Source organism: Dipodomys merriami, unplaced genomic scaffold (assembly GCF_024711535.1).
Source record: "Dipodomys merriami isolate MVZ:Mamm:240054 unplaced genomic scaffold, mDipMer1.0.p SCAF_699, whole genome shotgun sequence".
In the NCBI taxonomy this organism is placed as follows: Eukaryota; Metazoa; Chordata; class Mammalia; order Rodentia; family Heteromyidae; genus Dipodomys; species Dipodomys merriami.
The window spans coordinates 224522-251371 of record NW_027206289.1 but is presented as its reverse complement, the minus strand read 5'-3'; the positions used below and the strand labels follow the sequence as shown (position 1 = coordinate 251371).

Genomic DNA, 26850 nt, shown 5'->3' with positions numbered 1-26850 from the left:
TGGCTCCCTGCAGGACAGACACCCCTCAGGCTGATGGAGGGGACCACTTACCCAGAGGGCCTCAAGCAGGAAGGTGGGCCATTCAGGTGAGGGAGAGGGGTGTCCCACTGGACCCAGACAGAATGGGAGCTCCAGAATGGCACTTCTGCACCAGGTGCAGTGTTCGTGTTGTTCTCTGGCCTTCACTGGAGCACCCATTACCCATGATCTTTCCATCAGACACACACAGCCAGGCCTCCAGGGGTCTGCTGGCCCTCACACTTCCCTGTAAATGGGCGAGAGTCCACAGGCTGGCACACTTACCCAAAGGAGGCGTGGACCAGCTGTTCACCAAAGTGAGCACCCCACAGGGCCAGATCCTGAGTCTCTCCAGGCCCCTGGTGGGGCCCAAGGAGATCAAGGAAAAGCTAGGAACCAAAGTCTCCTGGATCCCAGTTGCTGGAGGAATCAGATTAAAGGGACACTGTCTCTCTCACTGTCTCTCACTTCCTAGTTCTCCTTCACTACCCACTCCACACCCTGTGTTGGGCCTTTGTGCCATGAGCTCAGTATAACTGTTGGCAGAGGAGACACAACCCATACAGGTTCCTGGTGCCCATGGCTGCTGGGCTGTTGGGCTGGGGCTTGTGGCTTTGCCCTTGTCCCTTCACCATTGGGGTGTCTTCCCCCATTTGTGCAGCACTGGCTCATGGAGGAGCCAGGAATGCCATCTGTGCAGAGATCTGAGCGGGGTCTGTGGGGGGGTGGGTGTGGACACACCTAGGTGTCTCTGTGGTTTGTCCCAGAATTCCCCCCACCCCCCCATGCTCTCTGTCCCCACCCTGCCCCTGGGGCTAGCTGGCAAAGGCGATGTTTGTGCCCACAGAAGTCCCGGGAGGCCCTGACATGGTGGAGGCTGCACAGAGCCCTGAGGCTGCCCTGGTTTCACATGCTTTCCTGGGGGTTCCCAGCCAGCCACCTTTGTGCAACCACCTTGCTGACCACACCTGTAGGAAGGCATTGGTGGGAGAGCTGGGCTGTCTGTTGGGGGCCTCTCTGTTTTTCCTCTAGGGGCTCCTCCCAGGGGATCTTGAGTGATGGGGTTAGAGTGGGTAGAACTCACAGTGCCTCGGAGAACCACCCAGAGTCCCTCCCTTGACCAGTTCTGGACCCCTGACCTATACAATAAAGAATCTTGTCCCAGGGATGTAGCTCAGTGGTAGAGTGCATGCTTTGAATGTATGAGGCCCTGGATTCAAACCCCGGCATCTCCTAGGCTTGTGGTGACTCACGCCTGTAATCCTAGCTACTCAAGAGGCTGAGATCTGAGGATCACGGTTCAAAGCCAGCCCAGGCAGGAATGTCCACGAGACTCTTATTTCTAATTAACTACCAGAAAACCAGAAATGGCACTGTGGCCTAAGTGGTAGAACATTTGCCTTGAGCTGAAGAGCTGAGGAACAGCTAGCTCCCAGGCCCAGAGTTCAAACCCCACAACTGACAAAAAAAAAAGTTGGAAGGGAAGTGGAGCTGTGGCTCAAGTGGTAGATCACCAGTGTTGGGCAAAAAAACTCAGCAGTGCCCAGGTCCTGAGTTCAAGCATCAGGACTGGTACACACACACACACACACACACACACACACACACACACACACACCCAGCAACAACCAAAAAACCTACTTGTAGTGTCCAATACAGAACATGATTGTATTCCATCCTTAAAACTCTATGTTTTTAATGTACTTATAATGTAATATGTAATTTTTTTTGTTTCTTTTGTATGTTCCCCCCAATAGTATAACCCCTTTTCTCAGTATATTTGATTCCGGTGCCCTGCATCTTATATATACATTTTTCTATTTTTCTAATTTGGGGAGGGGAAGGGAAATAACAAAGTGCTGACTCACTGTAATAATGAGATGTATAAAACACTATGTTGAAAATTAACTTTACAACTTTGTGGGGGGAGATGGGGAGGGAAGGGATGGTAGGGGAAAAACAAAAGAGGGGATAACAATAGGAAATGTACTCATTACCTTACTCATGTAACTGTAACCCCTCTGTACAGTGTCTTTACAATAAAAAATATATATTAAAAAAGAAATGTAAATTAAAAAAAAAAACTCTCTGGGCTGGGAATGTGGCTTAGTGGTAGAGTGCTTACCTAGCATTCATGAAGCCCTGGATTTGATTCTCAGTACCAATTAAATAGAAAAAGCCAGAAGCAGTGCTGTGGCTCAAGCGGTATAGCACTAGCCTTGAGCAAAAGAAGCTCAGGGACAGAGACCAGGCCCCGAGTTTAAGCCCCAGGTCTGGCAAAAACAAAAATGAACAACAACAACAACAACAAAAACCTACCACAATCTGTAGATCCCAGCTCCCATAAAGTAAGGGTGACTTGTTTTTGTCAGTTTTGGGGCTTGAACTCGGGGCGTAGGAGCTACCTCTGAGCTCTTTTGCTCAAGGCTAGTGCTCTACACTTCGAGCCACAGCTTCACTTCTAGTTTTCTGGTGGTTATTTGGAGATAGGAGTCTCAGGGCCAGGCTCTTAATTTGAAGCCAGCCTGGGCAGAAAAGTCCCCGTGGGATCCCTGACTCGGGGAAACTGAGGCCTCCTGGCTAGGAACAGTAGTAGGTTCAGATCTGCATGGGGAAACTGCTGGGTGCCAGTGGCTCACCCTTGTAATTCTAGCTACTCAGAAGGCTGAGATTGGAGGACTGAGGGTTGAAGCCAACCAGTGGGGCAGTCTCTTGTCTCCAATTAATCACCCCAAATCCCTAAATAGAGCTGTGATTCAAGCGGTAGAGCACCAGCTTTGAGTAGAGAAGCTAAGGAACAGTGTCCAGGCTCTGAGTTCAAGCCTCAGGACTCACACACAAGAGCTAAATGAGGTGCACCTGTGTTGTCCTTCCCAGTACGCCCTCTCAGCCCTGTGGCTCTAAGTCTGGCCACTGAGTGCTGGGCACTGCTGCCCTCAGACCAGGTGGGGCTGGGCCCCCTCCTCTGCTTGGCTGGTGTGAGGTAGGACCACCTGCCTGTCCTTCCCCAGGATGTCCACAAGGGGGCCCTGGAACCAGGATTTTTCTCCCTGGAGCTGGAGCTGCCAGGATTCCCAGCCATGCCAGCACACTGAGCTTTTCTGGAAGCCTGGTCATCCTTCTGCCACGGAGGTGGGGAAGGAGGGGCCTCTACCAGCCAGGAAGACTCCCGGACAGGGCACAGACGGCCTTCACAGTCCCATCCCGGAATTCCTCTCCTCTGTCAGGAAGACCTTCCAGTTGCCTGCCCTCTGTTTTTACCGTTACTGGACAGGGGAGATACAGGGCTATTTCTTTTCTTCACCACTATCCCTGCCGAAGGCATACAATGAGGCACTTGCTCTCTCCCTCATCTCCTGACCACATTCTGCTCTCCTGTTGCTGCTAGGCACTGGAAAGGCAGCATCAGGAAAGATGTAAGTTAGACCTCAGGAAGGACTTCCGCATGGAGAGCAGCATGAGCTATTGGGTTTGGGATAACCGAGGCAGGGCTGGCCACAGGAAGCCATGTGTTTCTGTGGGAGTTCCTCTATGATCCACAAGCTCCCCTCCCCCTGAGAGGTCATAAGGGGCAACATTGACTTGACACCAAGGTGACAGTGTGGAGTAGCTTCTTCAACGTGCTGAGCCACACGCAGGTTCCTGGAGAAGGGGCACTGCAGTCATTTCCCAGATGGAAAAACAGAGGCGGAAGCCCAGGGCGGGATCTCTGCAAGGCTGCTCTTCCCTCCCTTCCCCACCTCCCCACTTCCCCCCACTCCACCTCTAGTCATTCCTTTGTTTCCTTGTGCTCTGCCCTTCCACCCTGGTTGTTGTGTCCTCTGTTCCCACGCCTTCTCCTCTCCGTCCATCCATTCATTCACTAGGTGTCTAGTGCAATGGTAAGGAATGTGGTACATTCTGGTCTAAGCCCATTTGGTGGTATCTGCCTGTAATCCCAGCATTCCAGAGACAGACGCAGGAGGATCACTAGTTCCAGGTCAGTCTGGGCTGGTTCACCTAAACAGCACCAGCCTGCACCTCTGAGTGGCCGTGTGTGTGTGTGTGTGGGGGGAGAGCTCAGCAGTACACGGTGGCTCCCCAAAGAAGAACCAAAGAAAGCAGCTGTGCAAGCAAGGACAAATTCCTGCCTGAGCTTGGGGGGCAGGGAAGGCCGCCACAGGGCATGCCGGGAGGGGATAGCCAGATGGGTTTTGAGGGATGAACTGGATGGAGTTTAGCCGGCTCCTAAAGGGGGAGAGACAGGCAGTCTGGGCACAGGGCCCACCACAGGCAAAGCCTCTGTTTAAGAGGGGCAAGGGGGTGGCGGGGACTACTCGTAGTTCTGTGTGGCCCAGCCCAGAGAGCTGCCTGGAGTCACAGCCCCTGAGTGACAGAGAATTTGAGCAAGAATGTCTCAGGACCATCCTGCTGAGCACACCAGAGGGGTCAGACAGAACTGCATCATCCCTGCTAAATGCGTGTGAGGGGAGTGAAGGGGGTGGAACAGGACCCTCACATTCCCCCACCCCAGGTAGCTGGCTGTTTTCTGGCCTAGGAACATACAGACTCACCCTGGACCTCAGCTGACACGGGTACATGTATGTGTGTGTGTGTACACACACATACACGCATGCGTGCACACGCACACACCACCAGTTGGACTTGAACTCAAGACCCTACACTATCATTTGGCTTTTCCCTCAAGACCACTTGAGCCACAGCTCCACTTCTGGTTTTTTTGTGCTTAATTGGAGCTAAGAGCCTCATGGACTTCCCTGCCTGGTCTGGCTTCAAACCATGATCCTTAGATCTCAGCCTCAAGAGTTGCTAGGATGATAGATGTGAGCCATTGGTGCCTAGCGACTTCCAGCTTTTTGCTAGTTATTTGGAATTAAGAATCTCATGGACTTTTCTGCCTGGGCTGGCTTTGAACCTCGAGCCTCAGATCTCGGCCTCCTGAGATTACAGGTGTGAGCCACCAGGGCCGGGCTCTCAGCGGATCCCTCTCTAAATATGGGCTTCTTAAGACAGATGCGTGGGGGAGGGGCCGTGGCGTTTCCCAAGGTGCATTTCATCACCAGGAGAGGCTGTGGGTCCCTCTGGTCCCTGGAGGACCAAGCTGGGCCTCTTGGAAGAGGTGGGCCTCCAAGACTAGCCCTAAGGCTAAGACTGAGCCACACTGAGAAGGTGGGGGACAGGAAGGGAGCCCTCAGGGTGGGGTGCAAGGCTGGAGAGTGAATGGCCTCTGCAGGGGTGGGGCTGGCTGGCTCCTGGGCTGCTGGCCAGGGCAGGGGTGTAACGTGTGTATGGGGGGGTCAGGAGCTGTGTGTGGGCACCCCTGTGTGAACCTCCTCCTCACCATGCCTCTGAACCCAAAGTCACTGGGGAACCAGACAGCATCAAATGGGAGGGGTGGGATCCAGACATGCAAATGACATGCAAATGACATGCAAACGAACCACACCCCCATGCTCACTGCTGGAGGTCTGTCCTGCCTAGGTTGGGCCACAGGAAGGGAAAAGGGGCCCTGTCCCCTCTGCCTTCCCCACCGAGGCCCCTCCAGCCTCCGGCTCAGCCTGGACAAGCCTGGAACACAGATCTGCCCTTATGCCTTCTCCTGTCCTGGGTGCATTCCTGTCAGACCAGGAAGTGTCTGCGTTCCCCTCCCCTGCCCCCTCCCCTCCCCAGGGTCTGAAATCACCTGCGTCAGGGGGGATGCTGGGGATGGGGATGAAGGGCGAGGGACCCCGAAGGGAGAGGCCCAAGGAAAATGGAGGTTTGTTTTTTTTTTTCCAGGAAAATGGAAAGATGCAGATGCAGGCAGCAAAAGAAAGAACAAGAGGAAACAAACACAAACCACCCAGGAGACCCAGACCCAGGGCGGGAGGCTTCCACCCAGCCCCAAGAGCCCCGAGAGCCAGAGCCCTTCATGTGTCCACGCGGCAGGCCTCGGCCTCCACCAGCTCCCCGGCCTGTCGGCCTGTCCCTGGCCAGTCCCTTTGTCTGTCTGGCTCTTTGTTTGTTTGTTCTTTGTTTGGCCGTCGTCCTTGCATCCCTGTTTTCTCTCTTCTGCTGTCTGTGGGTCTAGATCGTGGACATCGGGCACTGCACTCAGCGGAGAGAAGACTGCCCTGGGAACCCCACGTCCCTCCCTGCCGTCTGGACCTGGACGGGTTCTGGCTTTTCCCTCCTCCCCCATGTGCGTCTCTGTCCATTTCCTTTCTAGAGGTGGCCCCTTCCTCTGTCTTCTATCCTGCTGGCAAAATCCTGGAGTGTGGGCAGGTGACTTGATTTATCTTTGCTCAGCCATGGTGACAAAGGACTTAGTGCATTTGAAGGGTATTAACCATCCTTCAGTCTTCAAAGAACAAAGCAAGAGGAACATGGCTGCAGCAGGACGCGCAGTGGTTAGACATTCAGAAGGACTTCCCCCTAGAGGAAGAGGTGGGAAAGAGGAGAGCGGATTCACTAGAAGAGGCAGGAGGGGACAGCATGACCTTCCTGAGTCTGCAGTAAGTAAAGCTCAGGGGCCTGCCCAAGGTCAGGGTACCATCCTTGTGTGTCCTGCTCAACACCTGTACAGCCTTTCAGTCAGGTAGCTGGGGGAGAAGGGATGTGGAGGGAAGAGCTTGCTCCACACCTCCGCTGTTTGCCCACCATCTTCCCAAGCTCAGGACCACCCCACCCCTTGCTCCCCCCCCCCACCCCTCAATCCATGAGAGATGTCTGCCGGGGACGACGGAGTGATGTATGTAATGCAGATAAAATGTCAGCAATTCTAAATGGGTCCGGAGATGTAGCCGTGGGGGGGGGGGGGGAGAGGCAGGGGGAGGGAGGGAGAGGGTGGAGCAGGGGGAGAAGAGGAAGGGAAAATGAGATGTGGGTCCCCACCGGGGAGGGCAGGGGGGGGGGGGGCTCCCCGGCTCAGGCCCGAGGAGGGGTGGGCCCAGGAGGCCGGATCCCAAATGAGATTTTGAAGAGGGGGCTGGGGTGCGGGGGAGGCGGGAGCGGGCTCCTGATGTATAGCGGTTTCATAACTTCCTCAGTATTAAAGGCAGGTTCATGGGGAGGGCAGCGCCATTAATCACCGGGCTGAATGGGGCTGGGATTTGCCGAGAGGCGCACGGCCTGTCTGCTGCGCCTGCTCAGCTCCGGGCAGGAGGGAGGGGGGACAGCCAGGGTGGGGGAGACCCCAGGATGCTGCCTGCTGATGGGCAGGGCCTGGGGACCCTGAGAGGAAGAAAGAGGAGGGGAGGGGGTTAGGGAGAAGTGGGGGGGGGCGGAGGGAGGGTAGGGTGGGTGGGAGGTGAGGGGGGGGGCGTGGAGGGAGGGAGGATGGGTGCATTTGAACATGAAATTGATCACACGTAAATCGAATGCAAATGACATGCAAACGAGCCCAGGATTCTCTCTGGCTCCACAGCACAACCATGCTCTTCTTGGTCTGGGAGCATTGGGGCCTGATCTGCATCCAGGTCTGGGCCTGCTAGCTTGTTTCTTCATTATACGTGGTCCCCCTCGGTCCCCCCCACTCTCCCCCACCTCAGGGGGAGAGCTCAAGGGTCCCACAGCCCCATTGGGTCTGGTTGTCTAGGCCCTGGAGGTGGGGGGCGGGGGCAGGGGAGGCCACGCCCCCGGGGGGGCAGGGTACCAATCAAAGAACGGTTGGTCCTGGCTGACAGTGCACAGATGGGGTGGGGAGAGGGCTGTGAGCCTGAACTAACGGGGGTCACAGTGGAAGAGGCTTGGCGAGGTAGAGAGACAGACCCTGAGTAGGTTAGATGAGAAACTGCTCATGGGCTTTCCTGCCTGCCCCAGGGACTGGCTTTGAACCATGATCCTCAGATCTCAGCCTCCTGAGTAGCTAGGATGACAAGCATAAGCCACCAGCACCCAGCCTTGCATATCTTTTTATTATCTATCTATCTATCTATCTATCTATCTATCTATCTATCTATCTATCTATCTATCTATCTATCTATCTATCTATCTATCTATCTATCTATCTATCTGCCAAGTAGGGGATAGAACCCAGGGCTTCACAAGTGCTCTACTACTGAACTCCATCTACCCCAGCCTTCCACAGGTACTTCCTGAACACCTAAGGCCGTAAGGCAATTCAGCAATAAATGAAACCCTTGGCGGTGGGTGACAAGGGTCACAGGGAAGGACAGACAAAGGGAAGACCAGGATCGCTTTGAAGGGACGTGCCATTTCACTGGGGCCTCAGGGAGAAGGTAGGATGTGTGTTCAGTGGTGGAGAGGGATGGGGAAGAATGTTCCGGAACAGAGATAACAGGGTCTGTTGTGTATAGGCAGGCAAGGATGCTTTGGAGCATCCGAGAGGTGGGAAGTGGTGGTCAGCTGGCAAAGGGACTGGAAGGATAAGCCTGTGGCTTAGCTGTGGCCTAGAGGCCAGAAGGAAGCGGGCAAGAGCTACATCATTCATTCAGTCGGACAGATGTTTGTGGTGCAGCCAGGGGTGCAGGGCTATCCTGTGAGTTGGGATGCAGTGACCGAGGATTGGTCCTCATCTTCAAGAAGCTCAGTTCATAGCCCAAGTCCTCAGATCTGAGCATCGCAAGTGAAATCCAGCAGGAAAGTCCATGAGACTCTAATCTCCAATGAACCACCCAAAAGCTGAGTGGAACGGTGTCTCAAGCGGTAGAGCGCTAGCCTTGAGCTGAAGAGCTCAGAGACAGCGCCTGGGCCCTGAGTCCAAGCTCCAGGACTGTCACAAAAGGAGGAGGAAAAGGACGAGGTCATCTGTCAAGATAGCTCCCGATGTGGACGGACGGCCATGGGGACGTACCGCATCCTTGTTCCTCATCACTGTTCTGGGAGGTGTAGCCTGCAGACATGATGGAGAGGGCCACCGTCCCAGCTGGGAGGTGGAGCTGAGCCGGGAAGGGTGGGTGGGAAGGAGAGGCAGTTCTAAGAGGGCTGTCTGTCTGTCTGTCTGTCTGATGTCTGGGTGGGCCCCTCAGGATAATTGGACTGGACAACTCTAACACTACGCAGACAGATTGTCTAGCCTCCTGGCCTGGACATTTCCCACCACTGCATCAAGCCAAATTACTCAGCCCCCTTCCCCCGGCGCCCCAAGCCACGGGCTGCAGTGAAATCCGATTAGTGAAGAGAAAGCTGCGTGGAGCTGACAGCTCCTCCGATAATTGCTTCCCAAGTAAGCCATGCAAATCAGCCCATCCCACCTGGGCCTGCTCTCCTCTGGACCCAGAGTCAGCCCCAGGAGATAGAGGACACCTGGGCTGGACAGATGGAGGAGCTGTCACCTGTTTCCAGGCCTGGGGTGTCTAGACAGCTGGACTGTGTGGCCCTGGGGCGGAGGTTCGAGTAGTGGGGCCCCAGGCTCCCTCCTATGTCTGTCTTCTCCCCTTTTGGACAAGGAGTCTACCGATCCATCTCTCCGGAAGGCAGACAAAGGGAAGAGACACAGGGATGTGGCAGAGCATGTTCAGAAAAACAACAACAACCACCAAATGTGGAAGCAAGGTGTCAATGGCTCACACCTATAATTCTAGCTACTCAGGATGCTGAGATCTGAGGTTTGCAGTTCAAAGCCAGCCCAGGCAGGAAAGTCCAAGAGACTCTTATCTACAGTATACTGCTCAGAAAAAGCCAGAAGCTGTGCTGTGGCTCAAGTGGTAGATCACTAGCTTTGAGTACAAAGAGGCTCAGGGACAGCACCCAAGCCCTGAGTTCAAGCCCCAGGACTAGCAAAAGAAAAAGGCAGAAGTGGCGCTATGATTCAAGTGGTAGAGCTCCAACCTTGAGCAAACAAGATCAAGGACAGTGCCTGAGTTCAAGCTCCAGTACTGGCACATGTACACACACACACACACACACACACACACACACACACACACACACACACACAATCCCCACATGAACTTGAAGCTTAGCCTTCCTGGATCTCCGGTTCTGGCAGGGAGAGGGAATGGGGCAAGTGGGATCTTCAAGTAGCTCCACACACTGTGTGTCCCCCTCCTCTTGGCCTAGGGTAGGACTTGGGATGAGGTTGTGGTACATCATTTTGCCTCTAATAGAACCTTAAAACTGTGTGTGTTGCACAAGGGCATGCATGCTTGCGTGTGAGGCTTGAACTCAGGGCTTCATACTCTACTTGGCTTCTTTGCTCAAGGCTGGTACTTTACCATTTGAGCCACATCTCCACTTCTGGCTTTTTTGTTTGTTTTGTCGGTTGTAGAGCTTGAACTCTGGGCTTGGTCACTGTCCCTGTGCTCTTCAGCTCAAGGCAAGTGCTCTACCTCTTGAGCCATAGTGCCACTTCTGGTTTTCTAGTGGTTTATTGGAGATGAGTCTCACTGACTTTTTTGCCCAGGCTGGCTTTGAACTGTAATCCTCAGATCTCAGCTTCTTGAGTAGTTAGGATTACAGGTGTGAGCCACCAGCGCCTAGCCACTTCTGGCTTTTTGCTAGTTAATTGGAGTTCGGAGTCTCATTGATTTTTCTGCTTTCTCTGAGATCCTCAGATCTCAGCCTCCTGAGGAGATTAGGATTACAGATGTGAGCCACTAATGCCCAGCTTGGTTTTTTTTTTTTTTTTTTTTTTTGAGACAGGGTTTCACTATGTAGCTCAGGTTGGCTTTGAACTCCTGATACTGCAATTATAGACATGTGCCACTGTGCCCAATGATCATCAGCTCCTGAATACCTCTTCCTTAATACCTTCCATTCACACAGATACACATTTTTTTTCCCCACATATACTTTTTTTTTTTTAATCAGTCATAGGGTCTGGGTGCTGTTCCTGAGCTTTTTTGCTCAAGGCTAGTGCTTTACCACTTGGAGACATAGCTCCACTTCTTTTTTTTTAAGTAGATAATTGGAGATAAGAGTTTCATAGCCTTTCTTGCCTGGGCTGGCTTTGAACCATGATCCTCAGGTCTCAGCCTCCTGAGTAGCTACGATTACAGGCATGAGTCACCAGCACCCGGCTTCACACACACATTTTTATGTGTGAGCACATGTGCATTTTTGGGGGGATGCTGAGTGTTGAACCGAGGGCTTGATGTATGCTAACCTCATGTTCTACCACTGAACTACACCCCAGGCTACCTCAAGTACCTTCTATCTCTGACTGCCCCCACCCCCATTCCATCTCCTGATGACACTGGACACCTGAATGACACTTTCCTCACAGTTCTGGCCTTCTGCCCCCAAACCTAGCCCCATACAGACCTCCAGATGTATTGGCCAGTTTTGTCCTCTATTTGTGTATGTGTCATGGCCTAAATCTTGGGTTGGGTCCTCAGTCCAGCATCAGCCTGAGTCCCTGACTGTGGTCCTAACAATGTTAACCCTGAGGGAGCACAAATTCTGTGCAAGGCGTTGCATTATGCTAATTAAGTGATTTCATGATCACAAGAGGAGTCATAGATTACAAAGATCATCCTATATTACAGTAGAGATAATTGAGTTAGGGAGAGAATAGGTAATTCACCCAAGGTAAAGGAATGAGTTGGAATTCAGATACTGGCAGCCTGATTCCACTTGCCTCCTTCTGCAATATTCCACTTTCTTTCCTTCTCTCTCTCCTTCTCTCACCTCCCTCCCTCCCTCCCTCCCTCCCTCCCTTCCTCCCTTCCTTCTTTCCTTCCTTCTTTCCTTCCTTCCTCTTTCCTTTCCTTTTAAGTGCTGGAACTGGGGCTTGAACTCAGGGCCTGGGCACTGTTTATGAGCTTTTTCTGCTCAAGTTTAGCACGCTACCACTTGAGCCATACCTCCACTCCCAGCTTTTTGGTAGTTAAGATTTAAAAAAAGTCTGACTTTTCTGATCTAGCTGGTTTTGAACCTCGATCTGTAGATCTCAGCCTCCTGAGTAGCTAGGATTACAGCTATGAGCCACCAGTATTTTGGTTTCCAGTGCTCTTCAAATGTTTGTTGGGCTGACAGGCCAGTGTACTGGATCCCATCTTATGGGGGGTCCCCCAGGGAGCTGACAGGCGACAACTAGTACCCAAGGTGTAGAAAACATGGCCCTCATGTTCTCTAATACCCAATCTTTGTTTTCTGTGTCTGGAGGCCCTGCAGCTGTCTAAGGCCCTTCTCCCTTAGTAGCATGGAGGCAGGGGAGGGGCTGACCGGCTGGCTGGAGTCAGAGCTGGAGTCAGTTGGAGTCAGCGCAAAGACCTCAAGAGGCCGATAGATGGCGCTCAAGGCCCAACACAGCTCTAACAGCCCAAGGAAACCTAAGGAAAACAAGTAAGCAGGTTAACCCCTTCCCCACTGGGCTCAGGCAGAGGAGCAGGCTTCTGGGCAGCAGAAGGCCCCTTCCCAGCCCAGGGGACCCAACTGAGTAGCCTCTTCCCTAAGCCACAGCCAGGCTCTTCTCTGGCCTCACAGGACTCTTTTCAAAAATTATCACCATGATTTCCCAGATGGCCAGGCGGCTAAGAAATGGCTAAGTCTGGTCAGAAGGGCCCATCCAAGCCTGTGTGTTCTTCTCTTACCTCTCCCTCCCTCCCTCTTTTCTTTCTTACTTTCTTTCTTTTTCTTTCTTTCTTTCTTTTTGCTCAGTCATAGGGCTTGAACTCAGGGCCTGTATGTTGTCCCTGAGCTTTTCTGCTCAAGGCTGGTTCGCTTAAGGCTGGTTCTCTACTACTTCAAGCCACAGCTCCACTTCTACTTTTCTGGAAGTGAACTGGAGATAAGAGTCTCAGGGCCTTTCCTGCTTAGGTTGGCCTTGAAATGCGACCCTCAGATCTCCTGAGTAGCAAGGATTTCAGGTATGAGCCACTGGCAGCTGACTTCCCATGTATTACTTCCCATGCCTATCCCTTGAAAAATCTTTGGGCTCTGGTTTTAAGTACCTTCACTTCAGGAGAGTGCCCCATTTCCATTTTCCCCCATAGGGGCTCCCCAGGTGAGAAGCAGTGTAGGCTAGAGGGTCCCACACCCATTTGGGATGGGAAAATTTGCTAGGTACTGCCAAAGCCTAGATTTCTTTTTATATCTGGATTCTCTGTTTCTAAGCTTCCTGGAGGTGTATAGACTTATAGGAAGGAGTTGTTCAAATTTTCCAGGAAGTTGAAATTATGGGGAGGGGAATAGAGATCTCATGAGATCTCTGCCTGTCAATCATTTAACTTGTATTATCCTGCTATGGGTAGACTTGGGGTGTGAAGGGGCTTCTGAAATGATACTGCGCATGCAAGTAGCACAGGGATGGGCCTATGTATTATTTATTTATGTGTTTATTTATGTATTTATTGGTACCAGTACTGGGGGTTGAACTCAGGGCCTGGGCATTGTCCTCTTGCTTTTATGCTCAAGGTGTGTTCAACCACTTGAGCCACAGCTCCACTTCTGCTTTTTGCTGGGTAGTTGGAGGTAAGAGTCTCATGGACTTTATTGCCCCGGCTGGATTCTTTATTGGCCTAAGCTTGGTCTCCAAGCGTACTCTCATTTCATTCTTTCCAGAGAAAGAAGAGACAGGGAGGAGATATACCCAAAGGAAGATAGATATACAGATACAGAGAAAGCTATATGAGAGACTAGAGCTAGAGATAACTTTACTTAGGCAGAGATAAGCAAGGATACAGAAAGATGGTGGGGGAAAGAGATCTGGTACAAATTAAAATTCAGGGCTTCATGAGGTGGATGATTAATTCCATTTCTGAATTCTTCCAAGGGTGGGGGTGGTTTCTCACCTTGGTGTCAGGGGTCACTGCTCAGCCTTCCTGAAGCTCCTGCTGCACCCACTAATGTTTGGTCTGCTGATAGAAGAGCAGAAGCCTGAGAAAGGGACAGGATCCTTCTCTCTTTCCTCCCTAATCTTGGGTTCACTGGCCTCCTTCCCTATTACCCACAGGAAGCCCTTGCTTCTGTGACTGGGCTTAGGCACGTGTGCAGGGGTGGGGGTGGGGTAGAAGAACACTAGCCTTAGGATGCTTCCAGCCTAATAAAAGTCTTCTGAGCTGGTTGCTGGTGGCTCACACCTGTAATCCCAGGTACCCAGGAGGTTGAGCTATGAAGATCACTGCTCAAAAACAGTCAGGTAATGGAGGGATTGGGTTGGCAGGGATGGGAGAGAAGGATATGACATCAAGATGCATTGTCAAATGTAACCCTTTCATAAAACTACTTCAATATAGTAAAAATATAACAAAAAATACCCAGCTGGGGCAGGAAAGTCTGTCACACTCTTAAATACAATTAACCACCAAAAGGCTGGAGCTATGTCTCAAGTGGTAGAGTTCCAGATTTTAGTAAAAAAGCTAAGGGACAGTACTGGCAATAAGTAAATAAATGTCTTACAGTCAGGACACAGAAACATCCAGATAGAGGACAACACACGTAGGAATTGAACCACTTTGGAAAATGGTACTGGGATGGGGAAAACAGGGAATCAGACAATTAGGTGTAGGTTAGGATTTTTCAGGGAAGGCTCCCTGGACAGCAAACTCTAGAGCGAGGGTTTGGAAAGATGAGAGGTGTGATAGGTTTACATGTCCACTTGTGTGGGCTCAGGGACATCCAGGTTGTTTCTGGATTTGTCTGAGAGTAATTCTGAAAGAGCTTCTCATTTGAATTGGCAGACTGAGCCAGTCTCACCATCATCCGTGGGAGTGGGCATCATCTAACCCCTTGCGTGTTCTGGAGACAGGGTCTAGTTATGTAGCCCAAGGTGGCCTTGAACTGATGATCCTCCTGCCTCAGCCTTCCAAGGTCTGGGATAACAGTTGTGTGCCACCATGACTTTAAGTTTTCCCTCTTTATTAGCTGAGATATTCATCCCTCTTGCGTGCAAAGATGTTACAAGATTCATCCTAGTGGCCTCTCAGGCTTTGGGATTTACATCAGCAAACTTCCCTGAAACCTCCTATCCAACTCAAGACGGAACCACATCCACGACTCTCTTGGTTCTCTAGTGTACAGGCAGTAGATCTGCGGACTCTGGGAGAACTCTGCTTTCCATACTCCTGTGAGTCAATTCCCATAATGCATCCCCTCAGATGGATAGATAGCTAGGTAGGTAGGTAGGTAGGTCGATAGATAGATGGATGGATGGATGGATAGATAGATAGAACTTTTGGACCCTATTTCTCTGGAGAACCCCAATATAGGAGTCAGTAAGGCAGACAGCAGTGCAGAAGAGGGAGACCAGTCCAAAGGGCAAAGCTGTGGAAGGCGTGGACAGTATCCGAAGGATGTTAGCTGTCCAAGAGATGTCAGAAATGGCACCCGCAGAGTTGCACTAGTCCGGTACCTGCGACAGCAGGAGGGCTAGGGAAGCCGTTAGCCATTGTCCATACCTTCAGCTGGGTCAGGGACTGGGTTCGGTGGAACAGCGCTGCATAAACTTTAAGATTCACGAGAGTGACATCTCACTTCTCAACTACTATGTGTGGGGTTCTGTCTGGTTCTGGGGTATGAACTGGGACGTTCCTGCCCGGGCTGGATTCGAACCTCGATCCTCAGACCTCAGCCTCCTGAATAGTTAGGATTACAGTCCTGAGCCACCGGCGCCCAGCTAAGACTTCATTTAGTCTGGACAGCAAGCATAGACCACAACTCGCAGCGACACAGCTAATTTAGCGCGCCTTCCGGGGATTGGAGCGTTTCCGGCGGAAGTGGCCACTTCCAGCTAATCTCCTTCCCTAAGTAATGGAGACTACGACTCCCAGAGTCCTTTGCGCAGGAACCGGAACCGGAACCCGCTTGTGTTGCTGGACCAGGTGAGGGCGTTGGAGGCTAGAAACTGGGGCGACGGGGTCCTCCGGGAGCTGACGGGGTGCGGGCCGGTATTGAGAAGGTGGGGCTCGCGGGCTCTGTTCGGAGCAGGCCCCAGTTTCGAAGAACCAGCTCCAAGGCCTGCGGGATGGAATCAGGTGCAGGCGGAGATTCGTGTGGTTCCAGACCCTCCGAGCCGGGAGTGCCGGTCCTGGGGCTTGAACTCAGGGACCGGCTCACGGACTTTCTGGCCCAGACTGGCCTCCAGCCACGATCCTCAGATCTCAGCCTCCTGAGTAGCCAGGATCATAGGCGTGAGCCACCAGCGTCGGGCTCAGGAGGGCCTTTTTAAGTTTATGTTTTTGTATTCTTTACTGTGCCTGTGGATTCCTCCTTAAAAGGACAGGAGTATGGATATTGTCTTAGATTTCTAATAAATTGCCTTGAATTGTCAGAAATTATCTGTCTGTCTGTCTGTCTGTCTGTCTGTCTATCTATCTATCTGTCTATCTGTTTTTGCCAGTCCTGGGGCTTGAACACAGAACTTAGGCACTGTCCCCGAGCTTCTTTTACTCGAGGCTAGCACTCTACCACTTGAGCCACAGCACCACTTCCAGCTTTTGCTCTTTATGTGGTACTGAGGAATCAAACCCAGGGCCTCATGCATGCTAGGCAAGCACTCTACCACTAAGCCACGTTCCTAACCCTATTTGACAGTATTTTATAAAGTGTTTTCTTTTTCTTTTTCCTTCAGTACTGGGGTTTGAGTTCAGGGCTTCCACTGGTTTGACAAGCTCTCTATGACTCGAGCCGGTCTTCTTGCTTTATGCTGTTATTTGCAGATAGAATTTTTCTAGCAAATGTTTCTAGCAAATGTTTGAGCCACTGGCACCCATCAAGCCTTACATTTTTTTTTTTTTGGTCGGCCGTGGGGCTTGAACTCTGTACCTGGGCGCTGTCCCTGTGCTCTTCAGCGTGGGGCTTGAACTCTGGACCTGGGCGCTGTCCCTCAGCTCTTCAGCTCAAGGCAAGCGCTCTACCACTTGAGCTACAGCGCCACTTCCGGTTTTCTGGTGGTTTATTGGAGATAGGAGCCTCACGGTCTCTCCTGCCTGGGCTGGCTTTGAATCTCGATCCTCAGATCTCAGCCTCCTGAGTAGCTAGGATTACAGGCGTGAGCCACCAGCGCCCGGCTAAGCCTTACATTTTTTAAGCCTCTGGCTTCTGGTGCCTTTAGATAGAACATTGAAGTTATGGAAGTGGCGCTGTAGCTCAAGTGGTAGAGCGCTCGCCTTGAGCTGAAGAGCTGAGGGACAGCGCCCAGGCCCAGAGTTCAAGCCCCACGACCGACAAAAAAAAAAAAAAAAAGAACATTGAAGTTACTTTGGGCTCCTGTAGTGTTTTGATTTTAAAACTCAAATTATGCCGTATTACAACTAAATTGTTTTATCTGTCATCTTACAGGATAGATTAAGAAAAAAAAAAGCCTGGGCCACAATTTGAAATTCATCAGGAGAGTGCCACAGTAAGTCTCATAAATACTGAAAAAAAATATACGGTAAAACTAGTGGTAGGTTTGTGGAATATGTAACTTTTTTTTTTTTGTTGTTGTTGGTTATGGGGCCTGAACTCTGGGTCTGGGTGTTGTCCCTCAGCTCTTCAGCTCAAGGCTAGGAGCCAAAGCGCCACTCCAGGCTTTTTCTGCTCATGTGGTGCTGAGGAATCGAACCCAGGGTTTCATGCTTGCAAGGCACGCACTCTACCACTAAGCCACCTCCCCAGGTGGAATATGTAACTTTTATACAGAGGAGAACTCAATACCATGTTCAAGAGAACCTTAAGAGATGTCTTGCTATCTGACTAGGCTTAAAACTCTGGAGCAGGAAAACAGTCTTACCACTTTTGCATACCCTCATCTTTGCTTTGTCCACCACCAGAGAGACTCAATATAGACTTGTGAGGAATCTGAAGATGGAGCAGCTGAATCTCTAATGTTGCTGCTACATAAAAAAAAGTACAAAGCAAGGTCCCAGTGAACAGCTAAGTTTGCCAAACTTTCCTTTCCCACTTTCTTATGACTACAGGTGACCCTGCACTGCTCAGTTAAAGACTTCTTAGCTTAATCTGGGAAGACCAGATTGTTATTTTTCTTCTTCTTCTTCTAGGATCAGAGAATAGGTTGATGGATCAAGCTGTTGTGTCAGTATTTACACAGCAGTCTCAGCTGGAGGAAGAGGCTACTTTTGACCTGAACTGGAGATTGAGAAGGAGAAAGAACAATGGTGCTTGTCCTGTGGAAGGTCCAGCTGTGATAGAAACACTCCCAGAGCCCGACAAACCCTAGAAAACAAACGGATCACCAGGTAAGCCGCTGAACCTTGAGTGAACTCAGGGTACAGAAGTTGGATATAGTGGTTTGTACCTGTATTACCAGCTATTTGGGATGTAGAAGCAAAGGGATTAAAAGTGTGAGGCCAGCCTGTGCAATTTAGTAAGACTCAGTATCAAAATAAAAGACTGTGACTCTAGGCCCCGGTTTCTTATGCCTTTAATCCTACTCAGGAGGCTGAGATCTGAGGATCATGGTTTGAAAACTAACCTGAGCAGCAAAGTCTCTGAGACTCTTATCTTCAATTTAAAATGCCAAGAAAGGGGCTGGGAATGTGGCCTAGTGGTGGAGTGCTTGCCTAGCATGCAGGAAGCCTCGGGTTCAATTCTTCAGTACCACATAAACCGAAAAAGCCGGAAGTGATGCTGTGGCTCAAGTGGTAGAGTGTTAGCTTTAAGCAAAAAGAAATTCAGGAATGCATAGGCCCTGAGTTCAAGCCCCAGGACTGGTACAAAAAAGACTGTAGGGCATTTGCCTAGCATATGTGAGATCTTTAATCTCCAGTACTACCAAAAGCAAACATAAAAAGGAAAAGTAGAGCCGGGCGCTGGTGGCTCACGCCTGTAATCCTAGCTACTCAGGAGGCTGAGATCTGAGGATCGAGGTTCAAAGCCAGCCCAGGCAGGAGAGACCATGAGACTCCTATTTCCAATAAACCACCAGAAAACCGGAAGTGGCGCTGTAGCTCAAGTGGTAGAGCGCTTGCCTTGAGCTGAAGAGCTGAGGGACAGTGCCCAGGTCCAGAGTTCAAGCCCCACGACCGACAAAAAAAAAAAAAAGGAAAAGTAGAGAGTTGCCTGTCACAAATGTTTCCTTGTGGGGCTGGGACTGTAGCTCAGTGGTAGCATGTTACCTCATATGCTTGGAAAAGAAGCATCTTGGCGGAAGGTAATTTTATGCAGCTGATTAAGGATGGATAGAGCTGAGTACCTAAAAAGAGCTAATACCTTAAAGATATGGAGAGAAATGAATAGGGCCTGGGCCCTGATTTGCCCGAATCTGGTTGTGAATTCACAAAGAAGCCAGTAAAAAAACCATGGTGACACCCAATGGCTCTTAGCCTTCAACCAGCTGAATCACCTTGTGTAAACCAGACACCTGGCTCCACAGCAGATCTTGTGTGCATGCCAGTGACATTTTTATCATTGTGACAGACACCTGAGAAAAACAAGAGAGGAAAGATTTATTCTGGCTCGTAGTTTCAGAGCTTTTAGCCCGTGGCCCATGGGCCCCGTGGCTGTAAGGCTTGTTTTGAGTGAGGCAGAACAAGATGGAGAGGGTGTGGTAGGGCAAAGCTGCTCACCCCATGACGACCAGGAAGCACAGAGATTGAGGAGGGGAAGCGAAGGGGAGAGGGAAGGGTTAGGGACAAGGTATCCTCTTACAAGACAGACCGCTGGGGATCTATGTCCTCCAGTCAGACCCCCAGCTCCAAATAGCTGAGGTTAGGGTTAGCATCCTCATGATCTAATCATCTCTCAATGGTGCCACCAACTGGAGACTAGGGACCAATCAACTTGAGAGCCTTTGCGATAATTTATACCCAGGTCCTGATATGTGGGGCCAGGTGGGGGATGTTGTTGGGACTGGTTTGAGCTGCATCTTTATGTGTGTGTGTTACTTCTGAGACTGAACTCAGGGCCTGAGGTCTGTCCCTTAGTTTTTTTTTTTGGGTCTGGTCATGGGACCTGAAATCTGGGCCTGGGCGCTGTCCCTCAGCTCTTCAGCTCAAGGCTAGCGCTCTACCACTTGAGCCACAGAGCCACTTCCGGCTTTTTTTCTTTTTGCTTATGTGGTGCTGAGGAATCGAACCCAGGGCCTCAGGCATGCAAGGCAAGTGCTCTACAGGGCCTCAGGCATGCAAGGCAAGTGCTCTACCACTGAGCCACCTTCCCTGTTTTTGTTTTTTGTTTTTTTCTGTCTGTCATGGGGCTTGAACTCTGGGCCTGGGTGCTGTCCCTGAGCTCTTCAGCTCAAGGCAAGCGCTCTACCACTTGTGCCACATCACCACTAACAGTTTTCTGGTGGTTAATTGGAGATAACAGTCATGGATTTTCCTGCCTGGCTTTGAAAAGTGACCCTCAGATCTCAGCCTCCTGAATAGCTAGGATTACAGGCGTGAGCCACTAGTGCCTGGCTGTTCCTTAGTTTTTTGCTTTTTTTTTTTTGTTTTTTGCTTTCTTTTTTATTTTTTGTCAGTTGTGGGGCTTGAACTCTGGGCCTGAGCCCTGTTTCTGAGCTTTTCAGCTCAAGGAGAGCACTCTGTCACTTGAGCCATAGCACCACTTCTGGTTTTCTGGTGGTTAATTGTAGATAAGAGTCTCACAGACTTTCTTGCCTGGGCTGGTTTTGTTTTGTTTTATCGGTTGTGGGACTTGAACTCTGGGTTTGGGCGCTCTCCCTGGGCTCTTCAGCTCAAGGTGAGTGCTCTACCGCTTGAGCCACAGTACCACTTCCAGTTTTCTAGTGGTTTATTGGAGATAAAGAGTTTCATAGACTTTCTTGCCCACGCTGGCTTTGAACTGTGATCCTCAGCTCTCAGCCTCCTGATAGCTAGGATTACAGGCGTGAGCCACCGGCATCCGGCCCTGGGCTGGCTTTGAACCTCGACTCTCAGGTCTCAGCCTCTTGAGTAGCTAGGATAGCAGGCATGAGCCACTGGCACCCGACTGGGCTGCCTCTTGAAGCACGTGTGTGATTTGGATGTGTGGAGGACAGGGGGAGTTGCTGTCCTGGGTGAAGACTGGATGATGTCGTGGTTAACTCCAGGAGTGTATTTGATTGTTTTTGTAGGAATCAATATTGCATGCACTAAGTTTTGAGAGTTGGAACAGGAAAGACATTTTGAAAGTATGTGCAGAATGGTCATTTGGAACACTGAGTCTGTGTGGAAGTGCTGTGAAGTAATGGCTTTTACAGTTTGTCAGGCTTGCTGGGAGGATCTGACTGCCTCCTATTCCCTCTTCCTCTCCCCTTCTTTCTCCCTTCATCTCGTCATCTAAACATAGCATCTTATCCCATTCTTCTAATAACCTTACGGAGTAGTTATTACTATTAGTATTTGCATGGGGAAAGCTGAGGCTTTGGTCATGGTTACATAGCTGGTAAGAGTCTGGTAATCATCCTGCTTACCACTGAGGATTCTTGAATGTGGGAAAGAAGCTGGGCTGGGGTTCGGGGGTTGTAGAATCAATGGGGTGTCTGATCAAACCATCAAAGGCAAGATGGCGTGAGTGGTTAAAAGCTCAGAGAGTGTGGGTTCAAATCCCAGCTTTATTACTTGTTAACTACGTGACCATGGGCAAGTTGCTTGATCTTGCTAAGCCTCAATCTCCTCACTTGTAACATGGGAACAATAATAGCCACCTCATGGGGTGGTTATGGAGATCAATGAGGTGTGCCTGGCGTAGAGCGATTGCTCACCACCTGGAGGCTGTCATAATTAGCCCTCTCAGGTCTCCAGGCAGTGGCTGTGCACCTGCAGCTCGTTCGTCAGCACAGCGGTTTCCAGGACACAGCTCATCCTGGCCGGACTTGTCATATTAAGGATGATATTATGCAGAAAGGATGCCACCAGCAAATGTACTGTGTGCCCAGCATGGCCCAGGAACCAGTGACTCAGACCTACACCTGATAGAAAGGAAGTTGGGAATGTTATTGGAGGTTTGGTGGTTATTGCTTGTTCTCAGGTGACAGATGAAGAGGAAAGATTGGGAAGTGGTGAGGTGAACAACAAAGTGAGGTGAGAGCCAGGTGCTGGTGGATCACGGTCCCGGAAATCAGTTCCTCAAGAGGCTGAGCGCGAAGGATCCCAGCAGTCCTGGCAAGGAATGCCTGTGAGACTCTTATCTCCAATTAGTCACAAGAAAGCCAGAAGTTGGGGCTGGGAAGGTGGCTCAGTGGTAGAGCACTTGCCTTGCATGCATGAGGCCCTGGGTTCGATTCCTCAGCACCACATAAGCAGAAAAAAAGCCGGAAGTGGTGCTATGGCTCAAGTGGTAGAGCGCTAGCCTTGAGCTGAAGAGCTGAGGGACAGCGCCCAGGCCCAGAGTTCAGGCCCCACGACCGGACCCAAAAAAAAAAAAAAGCCAGAAGTTGAGGTATGGCTTAAGCGGTAGAGCACCAGCCTTGAGTGAAAAGCTAAGAGGCAGTTCTCATGTCTAGATTTTGAGCCCCCTCCCCTCAAAAAAAAGTGAGGTGAACTTGATTACTATACTTGGGTGTCTGGTGGGTGCCCAGCTTGGTTTCCCAGGATCCCTTCTGAGCCCAAGAGATGGCCATAGGGGCTTGGCCAGCCTGGATTTCCCCGCGACCCCCCCCCCCCCCCAGCTCTGAGCCTCTTGCTGATGGGGATTCGGTCTACCTCTTTTTCCAGGTGATAGCAGCATGGATGTGTCCCAGACCTTTCCACCAGGGCCCCATCCTGAGCCTGCAGGTGCCCCGTTGAATACCCCACCCTGCCCTGCAAGCTTGGCTGAGGGCTTCCTGCAGGAGGAGCTTCGGCTCAATGCTCAGCTGAAGCAGCTGCAGTTTTCCGAGCCTGTGGGCATTATCTACAATCCAGTGGATTATGCGTGGGAACCCCATCGAAACTACGTGACTCGCTACTGCCAGAACCCCAAAGAAGTACTCTTCCTGGGCATGAACCCGGGGCCTTTTGGCATGGCTCAGACTGGGGTAAAAGTCTTGTCCTCCTCCTGGTGGGTGGGGTGGGAGGCTCCAAGGTGGATGCTTGGGTAGGCTGGCTGTGGGCATGTGTGGGCCCCCCGTCACCCCATCCCAATACACACACTGGCTCCTGTGGTCTCAGACACTCTCCCAGCCTCTCTGCCCATAGTTTACCAAGCACATTAATGGTACTTCCATTTCCCCTGTGAGCCATCCACTAATTGCCTCTGAGAGCCCTTCCTTCCGCCATCCCCCATCCTCACCTTCCCTTGCCGGATCTTCCCCGTCCCTAGAGCCTGGCTAAGGTCAGGAGAGAGACCTGGCCTTTGGGATCCTCAAGGAAGACAAGTTGGCAGAGGTGGGTGTGTGCACCAGGCAGGCATTTTTGTCAGCCTGGGGCTCTGAGTCAGTGAGGAGAGCTTCATTAACAGACCCAGGCTCCAGATTGGAGCTGCCTGATTGGTTTTCATAGCTCAGAGTGAGTGACTGCCCCACAGTAGGAGTGCTGGGCATTGGGGGAGGGGATGGTACCTCAGGGCTGGAGGCTCAATCGCTTTTATTGACCCCAACTGGGTGATGAAAGGTGATCAATGATGATCGATGGAAATGACAGCCTGAGGCTTGGGGCTGGAAGGACACCCAGAGAACAGTGGACAGCCCTGCCCTTGTGCCTCCTTTAACCCCGGCTCCCTTTCCACCTCGTCACCTGTTACCCAGTACTGACCATCCTGCCCTGTTTAGGCCGAATATCTCAGTGTATTCCATGAACTTAGTTCCAAAGCTTGGTCGGGGTAGAAGTAGAGCACATAGATTCCTCTGGGCCATACTCCATAGTGAATACATGAGGAATGGACAGGATCAAACCACAGGGTTTGATTAGTCCTTGTCTCACACGTGGGGTGAAGTGAGGCTGGATGGGAGTCCAGGCCAGCTCGTCATGGAAGGTGGAGAGGGATCAGTTGGTCTGGAGCCTGGGCCTCAGTCTCCTGTTTAAAGCTCCTTTTGTTTCTCTCCTTCCCTGCAGGTACCCTTTGGGGAAGTGAATGTGGTCCGGGACTGGTTGGGCATTGGGGGGGCTGTGCTGACCCCTCCTCAAGAGCATCCTAAGCGACCAGTGCTGGGACTGGAATGTCCCCAGTCAGAGGTGAGCGGTGCCCGATTCTGGGGCTTTTTCCGGAACCTCTGTGTAGAGCCTGACATCTTCTTCCATCACTGCTTCGTCCACAATCTGTGTCCACTGCTCTTCCTGGCTCCCAGCGGCCGGAACCTCACTCCAGCTGAGCTGCCTGCCAAGCAGCGGGAACAGCTCCTGGGCCTCTGTGACACAGCCCTCTGCCGGCAGGTGCAGCTGCTGAGGGTGCGGCTGGTGGTGGGAGTGGGGCGGCTGGCAGAGCAGCGGGCGCGGCGGGCTCTGGCAGGCCTGATGCCAGAGGTCCGGGTGGAGGGGCTCCTGCATCCCTCTCCCAGAAGTCCACAGGCCAACAAGGGCTGGGAGGTGGCAGCCAAGGAAAGACTCGATGAACTGGGGCTGCTGCCTCTGCTAACTAAGTGAATGCTCCTGAGGTGAACCGTGGTCCACGTTCAAGACCCCTCAGTCAGTTTTGCACAGGCAAACGAGCACACACACCTAGACTCTGTAGCCAGGAGACTTGTTCTTTGGTCTGTCTCACTGTCCTCTGACATGCCAAGGCAATGTCTAATGGCCTGGTGGGTAGTGGGCAGTTACTCCTGCTGGCCTTGCTCTGAGCATTGCCCTTCATCTTCCAGTGGTTAATCCACAGTGTATCAGCAGACATGGTCTGTGTGCGTACTGCCCAACTTCCTTGTTCCCTTTGAAGCCTCTACAAAACTGAGAGTCCTTGATAGGGACTTCCAAGGCCATATTTGCTGTTTCAGAGAAAAAAACCTTTTAAAAATCTTTGTGTGCGTGTGTGCACATGTGTGTGTGCGTGCACCAGTCCTGGGGCTTGAACTCAGGGCCTGGGCACTGTCCCTGAGCCTTTTTTGCTGAAGGCTAGCACTCTACCACTTGAGCCATAGCTCCAGTTCCAGCTTTTTGGTAGTTAATTGGAGATAAGAGTCTCATGGACTTTCCTGCCCAGGCTGGCTTCAGACCTTGATCCACAGATCTCAGCTCCTGAGTAGCTAGGATTACAGGTATGAGCCACCGACCTCTAGCTTGCTTTGTTTTTATTGACACTGTGTGCGTGTATGCTCACTATGATTTGAATTCACAGCCTCATGCACACTAGCTCTACCACTGAGCCGCATACCCTGCTCATGATGAATACTAATTGTACATATTAATGGGGCTAGTGTGGTACTAACATACACACCTAAAGGTATATATGCACTGATGAAATTCAGCCTCCTTTACCCCCACTCTTCCCAAGAAGAAAGATCCTGCCAGAATCCTTCCATCAGTTATGCCTTTTCCTCAGGGACGTGATATAAAGAATAAGTTTCCTATGGGAGACAGAAGCTGGATCACAGGATGGCAGAGTAGGAAACTCAAAAGACCTTGATTTTTATTTAGCTTTTGAGACTTGAGAACTTTTCTATTTTTTTTGTGCCAGTACTGGAACCTAAACTCAGGGCCCGAGTGCTGCTGTCCCTTAGCTTTTTCATTCAGTGATGGTACCCTATGACTTGAACCACAGCTCTGCTTCTGGCTTTTTGCTGGACGATTGGAGATACGAACCTCATGAACTTTTCTGCTCAGGCTGACTACAGGGTGATCCTCAGATTACAGGTGTGAACTATGAGTAAAAAGAAGTGTCTGAGCTGGCTCAGACAGATTACAGGCACTCGCCTATAATCCTAGCTACTCAGGAAGCTGAGATCTGAGGATCACGGTTTAAGCCAGCTGGGGCAGGAAAGTCTGTGAGACTCCTCTCTCCAATTCATCACAGAAAAAGTTAGAAGTGAAGTGGCACTGTGGCTCAAGTGGTAAGAGTACTAGCCTTGAGTTCAAGCCCCAGGAGTGGCCAAAAAAAAAAAAAAAAAAAAAAAGAAAGCCTGTCTTCCTTTTCTTTTTAAGAGGCTTGTGAACTTCTTGCTGGATAAGTTGACCAACCACTAGGCCTCAGGGTCCTCTATACAAAGGGGATACCTCCTGCCTGGGGCTGGGGTGTGGATTAGCCGAGGTAACACTTGCAGGTGCCTTCTTTGGCGTATGGGTGCTCACTACATGCTGTTCATGCTTTCTTGCCTCCGGGTTGTGGAGTTACCACACTACAAGCAAAGCCCCTCTCTTCTCCGAAGACCTGCTGAGGGCAAGCCTGGGCTTCTACCTGTGGCCTCAGTGAGGGGCAGGTTCTTGCCAGAGATGGACCAATGACTTTATAAAAAAAACTCAACCTGTGATTTTTTTCTCTTCAGTATAAACATTAAAAGCTCTCAAACCTCTATGTTGGTACTGTCTCCCTGTCTTTCTGAAGCTCTTGGTAGAGTCCTGCCCAGCCGTTTTTAGCACCACAGGGATCCACAGGGAATAGTCAATGGGGTGGGTGGGAGTCTGGTTTGTCTTTTTAAATTTTCCTGAATGACTGGTTGGGTGCCCTTGACTGGGAAAAGTGAGCCAAGTTGGAAGTGGTCCTGGGTTTGAACTTAGGGCAGATGCTTTACCACTTGAGCCATGCCCCTCAATTTTTTTTCTTTACAGGTAGGGTCTCTTGGTTTTGTCTGAAACTGCCCTCAGTCCCTGATCCTCCTACTTATGGGCTCCCATGTAGCTAGGAACCCTGGCATGCCCCACCATGCTTGGGTTATTGGTTGAGATGGATGTCTTAGTAACTTTCTGCCAGGAATGGACTTGAATGGGGATCCTCCTATCTCTGCCTCCCAAGCAGCTGGTATTACAGGTGTGAACTCCCATGCCCAATCCAGAAAAAGTCTTGAGAGCACCATAATGAGGAACACATAGTTTCCAGATAGCCTGAGATCAGTCATTTACAGCTGTCTCAAAATTAAAATTCTTCTAGTTTAATTCCTCCTCCCCCTCTGTATAATAAAAAGCTTGACTTGCCTTTGTTCTCAGTTCCTGACTGGTCAATTAAATCTCTAGGGTTTCCCAA

The 26850-nt window shown here is 51.0% G+C and overlaps 1 protein-coding gene and 1 non-coding gene across 6 annotated transcripts; both read left to right on the top strand.

Moving 5' to 3' along the window:
• The first annotated feature begins 1181 nt into the window (after nt 1-1181).
• Nucleotides 1182-1253, top strand: Trnas-uga (transfer RNA serine (anticodon UGA)). Its single transcript has one exon. It is a non-coding gene; the product is annotated as a tRNA-Ser (tRNA).
• Nucleotides 1254-6479: 5226 nt separating this feature from the next.
• Nucleotides 6480-26182, top strand: Smug1 (single-strand-selective monofunctional uracil-DNA glycosylase 1). Of its 5 annotated transcripts, XM_070006140.1 has the most exons (6): nt 15733-15875; nt 17182-17242; nt 17883-18080; nt 21796-21942; nt 22482-22783; nt 23799-26182. In XM_070006140.1, the coding sequence occupies exons 5-6, from the start codon at nt 22493-22495 to the stop codon at nt 24324-24326; spliced, it is 819 nt and encodes a 272-aa protein (XP_069862241.1). In that variant the 5' UTR covers nt 15733-15875; nt 17182-17242; nt 17883-18080; nt 21796-21942; nt 22482-22492; the 3' UTR covers nt 24327-26182. The 5 variants fall into 5 exon arrangements, with proteins under 5 accessions (XP_069862242.1, XP_069862239.1, XP_069862240.1 ...); XM_070006141.1 differs by lacking the exons at nt 15733-15875; nt 21796-21942 and adding an exon at nt 6480-6512; XM_070006138.1 differs by lacking the exons at nt 15733-15875; nt 21796-21942 and adding an exon at nt 15636-15722.
• The last annotated feature ends 668 nt before the right edge of the window (nt 26183-26850 follow it).